The following is a 14131-nucleotide window of genomic DNA, read 5'->3' as shown; positions in this document are numbered from 1 at the left end:
TGAACAGTATAAGGAATCTGAAGGCTACTTCATCTCAGGCTACTTTTTTACCCCGTACTATTATTCACTGCATGTGTACTATACTAAATACATAATTACATAATTACAAATCAATTAATTAGCATAAATCATCCTATACATCCTATAGCAGTGTACATGGGAAGGTAGCTAGCACTTGGTGCTTCAGTGTCTAGCTGCCCATGCGGTCACTGATCCACCAGTATGACCAACAGGATGCTGGTAAGCAACCTAGGTCAGCTGGTTAACCATCTTTTTTTTTTTTATTTCTGATGTCTGATGGTTTAACTGGTTTAACCGTCACACTAGACTTAACTGGATGACCAGCGTTTCCACCACCTTGACCATAAAGGACCAGCTTAGACCCTCTGAAAACCAGTAACCAGCTAAAGCTGGCACTGAGCTGGAATTTCTCTGCAGCATTTGTTATGATTCAGCCATCATTTTCCAGCTTAGCATAGGCCTGTGACTTCTGCAGTTGTTGTACGCCATGTGGGCAGCAGATGGCGCTCGTTATATGCGTTCTAATGGACTGGCATGTACTCCAGTGCGGTGGGTGGCGCTACAGCACACTCCGGCCCGGCGGCTGCACACGTGTGCTGTGTTTACAAGTGCGCTCCGGGACCGGGGAGCGTGTAGATGTGGGTGCAGTGGCCGTGGATCTTCATGTCGCTGGTATTTCACTCTGCAGCTTCTTGAAGATCAGGTCGGGATGAGCTGCAAGACCGCTGAAGACGTTTCTGACCGTTTCCAGGCGTCGTTTTTCGCCATGTGTCGTTTACACGCGTTTCAATGGGATGTGAGTCAGTGAGAGCCACTGTCCAGCTTTCCGGTGTTATCCTGTCATTATGGTCAAAATATCAACATCCCTGCTCTGACTTTTGTGTTTTAGGCTTTAGAAACCGAGCTCAAGGCCTCGTCAGAACCGTCTGGTGTCATTTTGGACATTTTAAAAAAGGTAAGGTATCTTAGCCAATAGTCTTACTTTCTAAACTCACCTGTGCATATTAATCAAGCCACCTGACACAAGCCACACCTCCCATCTTAGACAGCCAGGGTCATTCAGGCTACAGTGTCCCTGGACCAGTGTGGGTCACAACATTGGCAGCTTAGCAAACCCAGGTACTGAACTCACAACCCCGTGATCAATATTTCAGAGCTCAGGGTCAGCCTTGTAATGGTGCTTGCTCATAGGTCCAACATTGGCAGCTTAGTGAACCCGGGTATCGAACCTACAACCCTGTGATTAGTAATTTTTGCTCTAAGGCCCATCTGTTGCAGCTTAGCAGACACAGGTATTGAACTCATAACCTTGTGATCAATATTTTAGTGCTCAGGGTCAGTCATGCTATGGGGTTCCTGGAGTAGTGTGAGTTAAGGGCTACACTATTACCTGCCAGTGAGCTACTAAACCATGTGGGAGACTGGGGTTCGATTCCCGGTCTGGGTGACTATGCTGCGCTACACCAATAAGTGTCTTTGGGCAATACTCCTAACACTGCATTGGCCCTCCTCTGTAATGGGAGTAACCTTGTAAGTCACTCTGGATAAGAGCGTCAACTAAATGCCATAAAAATGTAAATGTAAAAAAAATGTGAACCCGGGTATCAAACCTACAACCCAGTGATCAATAACCCTTGTTTAGGAGCCCAACAATAGGAGTTTAGCCCCGGATATTGAGCCTCTAACCCTGCGTCCAATAACTCCCAATAACCAGTGCCCAGGGTCAACCATGCTACTGCGTTCCTAGAACCGTTAGAGTTAAGGGCCTTGTTTAAAGGTCCAACAGTGGCAGCATTGTGAACTCAAGTATCAAACCTACAACCTTGTTGTCAGTAACCCTTGTTTTGCGACCCAAGGGGGTATTGAACCCATAACCTTTTGTCCAATAACTCAGTACACAGGATCAGCCAGGCTACAGCACCCCTGGAGCTAAGAGGGTTAAGTGCCTTGCACAAAGGTACAACAGTTGCAGCTTACCAGCCATGAGTATTAAACCAATAACCCTGTGATCAATAACCTGGTGCTCACATCAGAATGGGCTCAATTCAAATGGGCACTATTAGATGTCCATCCAGGGTAAAAATGTAAAAAAAAAATGTTTTCAGTTTTGTTTGAATACTGAAATAAACTTTATGTGAAAAAATGACAAGCATTTCTTTTACAGACATGTCTTCATTCCATCTGTTGCAAAACCCCTCCGTCAGTGAGATACAGGAGGCTCTTCCTCTTAGAGCTGATCAAAAGGGTGAGTCTTTCACAAACCAGGAAGCACTAAAAAACACGTGGGTGATGTTTCAGTTGATTGGATGTCCTTTCTTTTGTGTTGCAGCATGAGCGGACTGCTGCTGAGCCACTGGATGAGCTGTACGATGCCCTGGCTGAGGTTGTGGGTGCAGAGGAGGAGCCAGTGTGTTATAAGACCTATTTACTGGTATGGTCATGGCATGGCAAATACTTTGTGCACATTTTATTAATGTAACTATGCAGAAATGGTAAAATGTGTCTGTAAAACGATTGGGCAAGAATTAACATTTACATTTCGGCTCAGCCTTCCGGGGAGCCAGTGAGTCTGGAAGAGAACGTGGCGTTCATCTCGGAGGGCACTACAGGGCTGGTCACCTGGGAAGCTGCTCTCTACCTGTCTGAATGGGCACTGGAAAACCCACACGTCTTCGCTGGCAGGTACAGCAGAACATGGACAGAAGTATTGCCAATAGAAGAATAGGACTCTCTGGAGCAGATACACATGAACCTATTGATACCATGCTTAATGCTAAGCAGGCGTTGGCTAGAGGGGTGTAAAGCCCCTCCAGCATTGAGCTGTGGAGCAGTGGAACTGTGTTCTCTGGAATGATGGTGGTGCTCCATCCTGTACTTCTGGGATGCTAATCGTTCAACTTACTCACGACACTAACGCTTGTGTCACTGAATGCAATCAAATCCTCACAGCAATGCTCCTGGTCAAATCTAGTAGAAAGCATTCTTCCCTAGACAGTGAAGACAGTTACTCCAACAAAAGCAGGAGAGACCTGTTTTTAATACCCCTGATTTCAGAAGAAACAATGAGTAAGCAGGTGTCCCAATACTTTTGTCTATTAATGCACATTTTTTACACAGTTATTTTAGAATGAGTCATCCTGGACACATCTAAATCGGATTTATTTAATTCAGTTAATTTATTTTACAGCTTCCTGCATGTTTTTTATAATGCTATAAACCTGCAACGTTGCACAGGAGTAGTATCGTAGGATGGCACAGGAATACAGGACCAGGCACAGGGTAGTATGCAGGTACTGCGACTCAAGACTCAGGGCAGTGATGGGCTAATCTGTGGAGGTGCATCAGCTTTTCTTCTTTCCACTTTTCCAACAGGACTGTGCTGGAGTTAGGCAGTGGAGCAGGGCTCACTGGCATTGTAGTGTGCCGGGCTTGCAAGCCCACAAAATACGTCTTCAGCGACTGCCATGAAAGTGTTCTCCAGAGACTCAGAAACAATGTTCACCACAATGGTCTGACTGAACATGGCAACCCAAAATCAGTATCCGCCTGTGTGGAGGAGCTGGTCTGGGAAAGCGTGAGCGACGAACAGCTGCAAAGGATCGGAGCTGACGTGGTCATCGCAGCAGGTAAACTGATACTATCTGATGGTTTCTGCATTATACCTAATAAACCTGGAGAGGTTACAGGTTGTGTAGGAGCATTCATTAAGGACCGTCTGTGATATAGACACACACAGACAGACTGTCTGTGCCTGTCTGCGTATAGTGGTGCTGGAAGTTTGAAAACCCTTTAGAAGTTTCTTCATTTCTGCAGATGTTTGACCTAAAACCTCACCAGATTTTCACACAAGTTCCTTTCACAAGTTCTAAAAGTAGATCAGGAGAACCGAATAAAGATTAGACAAAAATATTAGACTTGGATTTATTTATTGATGAAAATTGTTCAGTATTACAGATCTGTGAGTGGCCAAAGTATGTGAACCTTTGCTTTTCGGTATGTGGTGTGACCCTGACCCTCCAGCAATAACTGTAACTATACATTTCAGGTAAGTGTTGATTACTCCTGCACATCGGCTTGGTGGAATTTCAGTCTATTCCTCCATCCAATCAGCTTCAGCTATGGTGGATTTCCTCCCATGAACTGCTTGCTTTAGGTCCTTCCACAACAAAGGCGTGTTGCGATGCTCCTTTCTAACTTACACCCCCCCCCCCCGACAGTCCATTTTCATGCCTTCAGTCTACGTTGTTTAAACAGCAGCGCTGCTTGTGAATATATCTAAGCTGATGGGTGTGGTGGTCTCGAAATGAGGAAAACTCAGGAGCTCCACCGACCAAAAACAACAGTCTGACATTCGTTGCTGTCTTGGCAGTGAATTGTCAACACAGGCACGTACAGCCCAACGCTGCTACACCCCCCCACGCTTTACACCACTGAAATAGCAACCCGCCAAAGTCAGACCACACCTGACTCTTAAAGGGAACAGCGAGTGACACGCTGATTGGTTTATTGCTTGTTACACTCATGATTCATTTAGGGGACGTAGAGGCATAGTTTTCCCACCGTTACAATAGCAAAGACACACCAATACGCCCTAAATCAAGCTGGTTGACAGCCCGCCAAAAGATCGCTAAAATAGGGCTCATTGTCTTGCTGCATGACCCACTTTCTCTTGAAATCTAGCTCACGGACAGATGTCCTGGCATTTTCCTGGCAGTTTGTTGGTGTAATTTAAAGTATATTGTTCCATCAGTGATGGCAAGCCGTCCTGGCTCAGATGCAGCAAAACCGGCCCAAACCATGACACTACCACCACAGTGTTTCACAGACAAGATAAGGCGTCTATGCTGGACTGCATTATTTTTCTCTGCAACTTAATGAAATTATGATCTCATCCATCCACAAAACATTGTTCCAGCAGCCTTCAGGCTTGTCCACGTGATCTTTAGCGAACTGCAGAACTACTGACAGGCAGCACTGTTTTATTCAGAGAGCTGCAGCTTTCCCCTTGCAACCCTACCATGCACACCATTGTTGTTCAGTGTTCTCCTGAGGGTGAACCTTTGAAAATTAACATTAGCCAATGTGAGAAATGCCTTAGAGGTTACCTTGGGTACCTTTGTGACCTCACAGACTTGCTCTTAATGGTCTTTGTTGGACGGCCACTCCTGGGGAGGGTAATAATGGTGTTAAATTTCCTCCATTTGTACACAGTCTGTCTGACTGTGGGTTGGTGGAGTCCAGCCTCATGAACATCAACAGCTTCTTCTGAGGTCCTCAGAAATCTCCTTTGTTAGTGTCATGATACGCTTCTGCAATTATGTAGCGTGCCCACTCACACCTGATAGTCATCCCTTTGATTGAAAACATCTGACTCTAATTTCACCTTCATATGATCTGCTAATCCTAAAGGTCCCCATGCTTTTGCCACTCTCAGCTCTGTGATTTTGGATAATTTTCCTCAATAAATAAAAGACCAAGTCTGATATTTTTATCTCATATGTTTAATTTGGTTCACCTGATCTATTTTTAGGACTTGAAGTGAAACTCTGATCAAGTTTTTGGTTGAATTCATGCAGAAATACAAAAACATCTAAAGGTTTTAGGCCTAAAATATTCTAAATATTTGTATTCATTCATATAAACAAGTGTAGGTTATCTGGTGGTTTTGGATAGTCAGTAAAATGAGTAGATTTATGTAGTAGAGGTCATGACCTCTGGTTCCCACCACCACTATGAAGAAAAATGTACATTCCTGTTGAGTGGACCAGATCACACCAGAGTATGTTAACCATTGAATTAGTTCAAAAATTCAGCAGAATCAGTCCTCATTAAATGTTATTAATTGCAATAGCTCACCTGACAGTAGCCTGATCTGAAGAACAGAACCTTTTCCGATTGGTCTAAAGTGATACTTTAACATTTATGGCATTTTAGTGGACACTCTTACCCAGAATCATGTTACACATGTAGGAGAACATAGAGTTATGAGTATCGCCCAAGGACTCTTACTGGTGTAGAGTGGTGGCTCGCCTAGCCAGGGAATTGAAACCTTGGTCTGCCGCAGGGAGGGCCGTGTTGTTATCCCCTATGCTACACCAACACTGATGCAGTTGTGTGTAGTTAACCCTTGGGATGAACATGTAAGAATTGTGCTCTCTCAGGCTCTGGCTGCTGAACCAACTGGCAGTGCCTCTGACCACTCTGAGCCCCACAAAAATGTATTGGAGTATATGTGCACTGCTGGTTTAACCCACTATTATAATGATGTCTGGATCAGATGTGGTTTATGACCCCGATATTATTGGCTGTCTGGTGAGGCTGCTGGCTAAGCTTCTTGTCTTCAAGAAGGAGCAACATCTTGAAGTTTATATAGCCTCTACAATTCGCAACCCAAGGACATACGACTGCTTCAGGGATGAACTGGGTGAGTTTATTGTCAATATATTTCTCTATCCATTTTAACACTAATAATGCTCTACTAATATTGTAATAATAATAATAACAGCATTCATCAAAATAGTCCATGAACAAAACATAAAATCTTGTTTCTCCTTGTACAGAAAAGGCTGGATTAAAACACCTCGTCATTACACACCCCGTCGCGCACATCTTCCCCTACACCCGAGCTGCCACCATAGAAATGCTCAAGCTACACTGTTGATCTATCCGTCGAAATCTCTTTTTGTTATTAAAGTGCTTATTTACATCTTATTTACATGGAAAATGTGCTTTTTGCTCTTATATTCAAGTCTTATCCCATGGAATTCCTGGAATGCTCATGACCCCAAAGAGGGACATTTAGACATTTTTTTTAATAGTCATTTTATACCCTGTACAAATCCCTGACCGAAACCGTCCATTTGTGGTGAGTGCAAAGACCGGATTGCAGCTGTTCTGCTGCTGATCAGTCACAGTGTTCCTTGAATAATGGCAGGACGTTGTGGTCCCAGTTTTCGTCCCATCGCTGCTGCCCGCTCTCTCTGAGGTTCTTCCTGAAGAGGCTCAGATTACCCTGTTCGTTAGGGAAGTCTGAAAACAGCATCTGTGGAGATGGGAACAGGAGGTGGATTAGTGGGCATTCTTTAAAAAAGGTGTCAGTCTAAATCAGGGCTGGTGATGAGTATATAGAGCTGTGGTGCTATAGAAAGGCAATTTAGCATTAGGCCCACCACAATGGAGCTTATAGGCATTAGCAAAAATGGGGTCTTGTGGCTTGACTTGAACCCGAGTTCTGTTTTGTTCTTCATATCATCTGAAGCCATGGTGAACCTGACAGCTTTTAGTGCAGACCACCATCCCAGAGACTTGGGCCTTGACCAAGAACTCAACTTGGGCTTGCAGCCCAGAGACTTGGGACTCAACTCAAGACTCAAACCTAAGAGACTTAGAACTCCCCTCGTAACTCAATTCTTACTCACGCTTCCAAGACTTAGGACTTGACCAAGACTACTCTGGTTCGCACCCCCAAGACTTGGAACTAAACTTTGACTCGTACCCCAGATATTCAGAATTCAACCCAAAACTCCCACCCCAGAGACGTGAAATTCAGACTTGGATCTATGTCCCAAAGACTTGGGGCTTGATGTAAAACTTGGATTTGACTTGGACTTAAAACCGAGACTCTGGTCTCAACTCTGACTCACATTTAACAGACTTCAGACTGAACTCCAAGCTTAGTCGCACTTTAGAGACTTGGGAAGCTTCCCTCAAAGATGGGGGACTAGACTTTGAACTCGATTCGGACTAGTACCACTGAGGGTCAAGCTTCGACTTGACTGTCTTCCGAACTCAACTCTGACTTACACTTGAGACTTAACTTGGATTCATGCCTCAGAATTGGGGATTTGACTCAGAACTTGGACTTGGACACTCTCAGGACCTGCTTTGGACTTGTACCCAACTGACATGGGACTTGACATAGACTTACAACCCAGAGGCTTCGGACCCAAATTGAAAACAAAAATTGGACTCGACTCAGGATTTGACTCTGACTTGCGACTGATTTTGCGGTTCCTTACCTTTAGCTGCTGTGAGAGTTCTGATGAGTCCTTGAAGATTAGCCCATTTTCCTCATGTTTAACCAGCTCATCCAAACTTAGAAGAAAAAAAAACAAAAACAAGCAATAAGTCTAAATACTCATCACTGATCACTCAACAATGCAAAGTCTAGCGTTTCAAACTCACCACTGGAAGTCTATGGCACAGACAGGCAGGCAACAACCGAACATGTCGACCACCTTCATTGGCAGATCAAGACCACTTGAGGATGTGTGCAAACAGACTCCAAGATCAGCAGAACCTGTGAAGAAAACACAGCTGTTATTATGGACACTACTGTAGACCTAGAGAACTCTATAGCCAGTTAAACGGGCAAAGTACATAACTGTGCAAAAGTTTGGAGTCATAATAATTTGTTCTATAAACAGTGTATGCAAAGAGGACCATGCAAAAGTGTAAGGCATAGTACTTGTACTCTTACCCAGAAGAACCGGATAGTCCTCTGCTTCGAGCCACGGAGTGCAGATCTGAACATGTTTAAAATCCTTGGAGTCGATTATTTTCTTATAATGCTCCTTCAGGGGGCCTTTACCTGCATATATAGGATAGAGAAGTTTACAATCTAGGCCTTTGCACAGAGTCCATCAAAAGTTCACCACTTGGTAATGGACACTCACTAAGCACTTCATTTGGAATACCTGTACACCATCTCATTCAGGAGGGGGTAAAATGGGGTGATTGGCAAATGTCCCTCAATCATTGCTTCAATGCCACAACCTGTATAAGTAATATTGCTGACCATGTTCATCCCTTCCTGGCCATCAGTTAGACATGCCTATCTTCTAAGGGCTGCTTCCAGCATTATGTCGCAACCTGTCTCTAAGCAAAAGTCGCCATGCGCTGGTTTCAAGAACATGGCAGTGAGTTGAGTGTTTTTTTTAGTGACCTTCCCAGTCACCAGACCTGAATCCAGTAGAATTGGGATGTGGTAGAATGGAAGAGCATTAATGTGCTCCTGAATAATATGCAGGAACCGTGTGACGCAGACATGTCAACCTGGACCAGAACCCCCAAGGGAACGTGTACCTCATTTCTTTCCAATGAAACCTGGGGCAGTTCCAAGAAGTGGTGGACTCTACTCAGTGAAATGCATTGTAAGCGAATACTGGTACTTATACCTGTGATAACGCACAGTACTGGTGGAAGACTTTCCTTTGCTTTTATGAAGTCTTCGTAGTCTGTTGGAAGAAGACAAAAACTTGGTAAAACATTTTGGTAGGAATTGTAACACAGTGATGTAGTGCTAATTGGTGCTAATGAAAGACGCACTTTTAATATTTTTTAAGTGAAAAAAAAAATTATATATTATACAGTTACAAAAACCTCACCTTCAAGTGCTTTTAGTAGAACGGAGAAATCCTCGTCCTCTGTTTAGGGAGTAAAAGAGGGCATTTTGAGTTCTTTACACATTAACATGAATAACTACAACCGTTATGTCTAAGTCAGTGATTAGCAAGTATGTGGCACCTATGCAATTACATGCCATGAGCATGTTATCCCTGTCACACCAAAAAAAAAAAAAAAAAAAAAAAAAAAAAAATTTTAAATGATGAACAGACCAAAAGAAATTCTCCAAAATCACTTAAAAAATATATAAAAAATATTTTCCAATTGACTTCCACTAAAAGTGAAGAAGGTTTTTCTTCCTTCTCCTGAAAAGTTGCCATTTTGGAGAGACAAGTTTTTTTTTTTAACTGAACTATTCTGTCCTCTCTGGAGATAAGCTGTGTACTATTCTCTCAACCTGAGCACTAGCTGCTGCTTATTGCTACACTATACACTCTGTTTATATACACAAGATGCTACTTACAACACCAGACAGTTTTTTTATTTAAAAATGACAGTTTATATTAATTGAAACTTGATATAATGTGTAAACACAGTTATAATGCCTGAACATTCAGTTCCCACCTCAGTCCATACAGTCCTTACATGGAAACTAAACCACAAAAACAGCGCTCACACATATCCTCATATTCAGCCTCCAGCAGTTAAGCCCCACCTATTTACGCAGAGGTTTTAAGGGGTCTTATGGCCTGGACTGCTATCAGAATGAGACACGATACAGGGCAGCCAATCTGAGCAGAGCTCAATTCCATATATCATATGTCTTAAAAGCATTTTATTTTAAGGGATAAAAACAGGCTGTAAAATGAATTCGGGCCATTTTTGGTGCATAAACTCACACAAACTACATAAGCAGACCTTGGGATGAAAAAATACGAGTACAAGAAAATTACATATGTGGCCTTTAAGAAATAACATTGACAAGGGGACACGTCTACATGGTTTCTTTAGGACCAAAAGGCTGAAGCTTCGCTAAGTCAGCTAGGTTAGCTATTGCATGCGTAACTAATGGTAGGTAGGGCTGCACCTATCTGATGGTAGGACTGGATATCGGCCCTGATACTAACAAAAATAGCTGGATCGGGTATTGGATAATTAGTCTGATCCAAGGGACCGATCCAGTCACTGAACCCGTTTCTTGCACTGCCGGTACTGTAATTAATTTAACAATGGTATCGGACCGGTATTGGGTATCAGCCGATACGCAAAGTTCATGTATCAGTATCCGTATCGGAACAGAAAAAGATGGATCGGTGCATCCCTAGTAGATATTTAACACTATGTTCTGTACTTCACATAAGATCACATTATCCTTTATCCTGGTAAAAATTTTAGCAACACTTGCTATAGCACATTTTCCATGTAGTGGCAGGGCAGTACTGACCAGTCCAGCTGGTGCTGCTGAGGAGCAGTGCAGGTCGTCCAGCAACCGGAGTCACTTCTCCTGTTTTAGTGTTGCGCACTGTAAAAGCAGTCTGTTCTGCATTCTCCTTACTGGTCTCATCACTTTGGAAACAATTCATGATACATGATCAGCAAAGGAATATATATATATATATATATATATATATATATATATATATATATATATATATAAAAAATATTGTATATAATATAACTTACCAAGCCCTGAACTGAGGGTAAGCACTTGCCAGTCTGAAGAACAGCTCATGCTGATGATGAAGAGGTGTTTCTCTAAATATTGAAGGTGGCTTGTCATATAAAGTCGTTGCCCTGGGAGAAGAACATGACATAGTCAGAACAGCCTCACAAAGTAGGGATGTATGATATATGGATAGTCAACGTTTCAGTCAATCAATCCGTTCAAGAAAGTCCATATTCATGCATCTCCACATTCTACTCTTATGTAGGCTTACTAGAAGTGCAGCACTTACCTAATGTTCCAGTTCTTCTGAAGATCATGCCTCATAGCATTGGTGACACACAGGTTATAATCAGAGAAACGGCCAAAAAACCTTTCATACCTGCCAAAATGAAAACGCAGAAGTAACGTTATTGCTTGTAAGAGGGTGAATCCATGCGAAACCAGCTGGCGGTCATCAGACTCGCTTATATACTCCAGTGCTTTAGACACTGGGGTCTGTGATAAACCACTGCCACTTAATTTTTCACCAAACCTTTCCTATAATCTCACCATTTTGCCACTTTAACGATGGGATGCTTCTCCCCGAGACTGAGCGCCATGATGGAGTAACCATAATTGTGCCAGTCTATCACGAACTGAGCACCGCAGAATCGACTCGCCAACCACGCTACTGCAATACCTGGCAACCCAGGGGGATTCTAGGGGAGAAACAGAGGCAGAGGCAGGATACGTTAATGCTCATCACTGAACCTAACGGAAGCTGAGATGATGATTCTGAATAGGATATTAAACCGAATACCTGCAAAAATATATACGCCTGATCTTCTAACTTCAGCAAGACGTAAAGAAGCTGGAGGGACTGGAGGATCACCTTAGAGGCATATCGAAAGATTTTGGGTCCCACTGAAAGATGTTGGAAGCAGATGTTAGAAGTCAGAAACCACAAGCAGATCATTGTTTTTAATCAATGAATGAAATAAATGAATGAAATCTGGATTACCTTGAATCCCCTTAAGTTCCGAAATAGGAATGATGTCTATTCGGTCATCCTCCAGCACGTCCTGATGAGGTTTGGTACCTAGAACCCATCAAGCATACGGGTGAGTGAAGCAGCGATGTGTATGCAATCCCAAGCTGGTTGATCACCTTAGCTCCTGGGTGTAAGGGAATTTAGCTGGTCTACAAGTATGACCAACCTGCCCAAGATGGAGAACCAGTACACTATGCTGGTCAAAAGCTGGTTAACCAGCTGGGCATCAATGAGCCTTAGGTGCTCCATGATCTTGTGGCCTTTGCACTGGTTGCCTTATCTTATCTTGGAGCACTGCATACCAGAAAAACCCCCACAAGACCTGCCTGATGTTTTGGAGATGTTCTGACCCAGTTGTCTAGGCATCTCAGGGGCTTATGCTCGCCCACTTTTCCTGCTTTTAACACATCACACATCATCTTCAAGAACTGACTGGGTCACTGTAGACAGATGAAGCCACTGTAGATGAAGATAACCAAATGTCTTTCACTTCATCTTGATCTGTGTATAATGGGCCCTCTAACAGTACCAACAGTGCTAACTGATTTGACACTGCATGTATGGAAACACCAGATGACCGACAGTGATGCACAATTATACTTGCACTTGGACTGCATGCATAATTGCCTGTGCTAACAGCATGCAACTGCATATGCCAACACCTCCTATTGAGCTAAAGTGCATGCAATCCCAATACAGGGAGATGGAGGTCACTGCAATTGCAACTGACCACTGCACTTTTTCCACTACACTGAGTACCATGGAAGTGCACGAACAGATGCACGAAGTCCCAAAGCATGCATTCTTGCACAGCTGCCTATAAATCGTGTGACTGCATTGACCTTATTTCACGCAACAACAAAAAATAAGCTGCAACTTGACGCGCCACGTGCACTGCCAATGCGGGTCTCGCTATAGGGTCGCGAAGCCCACCGAGCTGAGTCCGCATGCAGTGTCACTGCGGCTCCTTACCGAGGAACCCGATGAGGGTGACGTTGTAGCCGTTCCTGCTGAGGGACAGCGCGTGGTACTGCATGCGCGGACTGCGCCCCAGGTCTCCCAGCACGAGCACGCAGGCGTTCAGCAGCGCGGACTCGTCGCGCGCCTTCAGGCTCCGCGCCAGCACGAAGATGAAGGCGACCACGGCCACCGGCAGCAGCGCCCAGGACAGGCTGAGTCCGGCCAGCAGCCCCAGCAGGACCAGGGCCACCGTCACCAGCACCACTGCCGCATTGGCGTCCGCCATTGTGGCTGGTTAGCCCGCCTCTGACGCGCTCTGGCGGGGGGGAGGGATTTAAAGGAGCCGCCGCCGCTGCTGCGGGGGGGGAGCTAATGCTAATGCTAATGCTAACGCTAATGCTAATGCTGCTGAGGGCCCAATAAAAAATAAATATATATATATATATATATATAACAGCAAATCTGGAGATGCAAGGTTTTTGCATGACAGCAACAATATGTATGGGTTAAAATAGGGGGGGAAATAAATGTAAATGAATTAAAAGTTAATATAAATATAAAATGTGATGGTAAATATTTATTTTGATAAAAAAAAAAAAAAATTAGGTGGTTCAGCAATTGGAGCACCAGGCCATTGATGACCGGGTTCTGGGTTTAGTCCCCGTGCTCGGCAAGCTGCCACTGTTGGGCCCTAGAGCAAGGCCCTGCACTCTCACCTGCCCCCCTGGGTGATGCAGCGATGGCTGCCCACCTCTCCAGGCACGTGTGCTCACTGTCACTGTGTGTGTGTGTGTGTGTGTGTGTGTGTGTTCACTGCAAGGCTGAGGCCAAATTTCAACTCTGTCCAACACAAAAGTCTTGTCTTAGTGTATGTTATTAAGTTATGGTCGATGCTAATGTCCTTACAGTCATTTTCTAGACAATATTTAATTATGCAATTTTTCATATCAGCTGTAAATCACATGTCTCAAATTTCTTGCAAGATATTTAAAGCCTCCTTTTAATAGGCTAGACTAACAGTTTTCAGTCCAGTTCCAGATCATCCGAACCAGTCCAGGCGTTTGCTAGATCCCCAGAATGTTCCTCCCAGGAATGGAAAAGATGTAAAA

The 14131-nt window shown here is 43.9% G+C and overlaps 2 protein-coding genes across 2 annotated transcripts; one reads left to right on the top strand and one right to left on the bottom strand.

Annotated features, from left to right (window-relative positions):
* The first annotated feature begins 644 nt into the window (after positions 1–644).
* On the top strand, positions 645–6732 carry eef2kmt (eukaryotic elongation factor 2 lysine methyltransferase). The gene is made up of 8 exons (XM_072693830.1): positions 645–817; positions 911–976; positions 2186–2266; positions 2351–2452; positions 2570–2703; positions 3394–3647; positions 6299–6445; positions 6582–6732. Exons 1-8 carry the CDS (start codon positions 731–733, stop codon positions 6680–6682), a joined length of 972 nt encoding a protein of 323 aa, XP_072549931.1. The 5' UTR covers positions 645–730; the 3' UTR covers positions 6683–6732.
* Positions 6430–13318, bottom strand: alg1 (ALG1 chitobiosyldiphosphodolichol beta-mannosyltransferase). Its single transcript, XM_072693829.1, has 13 exons — positions 13035–13318; positions 12033–12110; positions 11832–11935; positions 11582–11730; positions 11322–11411; positions 11050–11160; positions 10811–10932; positions 9408–9446; positions 9198–9257; positions 8501–8611; positions 8206–8320; positions 8040–8115; positions 6430–7063 (listed from the first exon to the last, which is right to left on the bottom strand). Exons 1-13 carry the CDS (start codon positions 13306–13308, stop codon positions 6926–6928), a joined length of 1467 nt encoding a protein of 488 aa, XP_072549930.1. The 5' UTR covers positions 13309–13318; the 3' UTR covers positions 6430–6925.
* Between the last annotated feature and the right edge of the window lie 813 nt (positions 13319–14131).

Source organism: Salminus brasiliensis, chromosome 12, assembly GCF_030463535.1.
Source record: "Salminus brasiliensis chromosome 12, fSalBra1.hap2, whole genome shotgun sequence".
In the NCBI taxonomy this organism is placed as follows: Eukaryota; Metazoa; Chordata; class Actinopteri; order Characiformes; family Bryconidae; genus Salminus; species Salminus brasiliensis.
Note: the sequence above shows the minus strand (reverse complement) of the source record. Positions and strands in the feature narration are given on the sequence as shown.

What these genes read in the sequence shown, in the direction of transcription:
- eef2kmt (XM_072693830.1), top strand. Translation starts at nt 731, where the DNA reads ATGAGCTGCAAGACCGCTGAAGACGTTTCTGACCGTTTCCAGGCGTCG. An exon ending in TCTTAGAGCTGATCAAAAGG is followed by an intron (nt 2,267 to 2,350) that starts GTGAGTCTTTCA and finishes TTTGTGTTGCAG; the next exon opens with CATGAGCGGACTGCTGCTGA. An exon ending in CTGCTTCAGGGATGAACTGG is followed by an intron (nt 6,446 to 6,581) that starts GTGAGTTTATTG and finishes CTCCTTGTACAG; the next exon opens with AAAAGGCTGGATTAAAACAC.
- alg1 (XM_072693829.1), bottom strand. Translation starts at nt 13,308, where the DNA reads ATGGCGGACGCCAATGCGGCAGTGGTGCTGGTGACGGTGGCCCTGGTC. An exon ending in AGTACTGTGCGTTATCACAG is followed by an intron (nt 8,612 to 9,197) that starts GTATAAGTACCA and finishes CTATATATGCAG; the next exon opens with GTAAAGGCCCCCTGAAGGAG. An exon ending in TGTGCCATAGACTTCCAGTG is followed by an intron (nt 8,116 to 8,205) that starts GTGAGTTTGAAA and finishes TTTTCTTCTAAG; the next exon opens with TTTGGATGAGCTGGTTAAAC.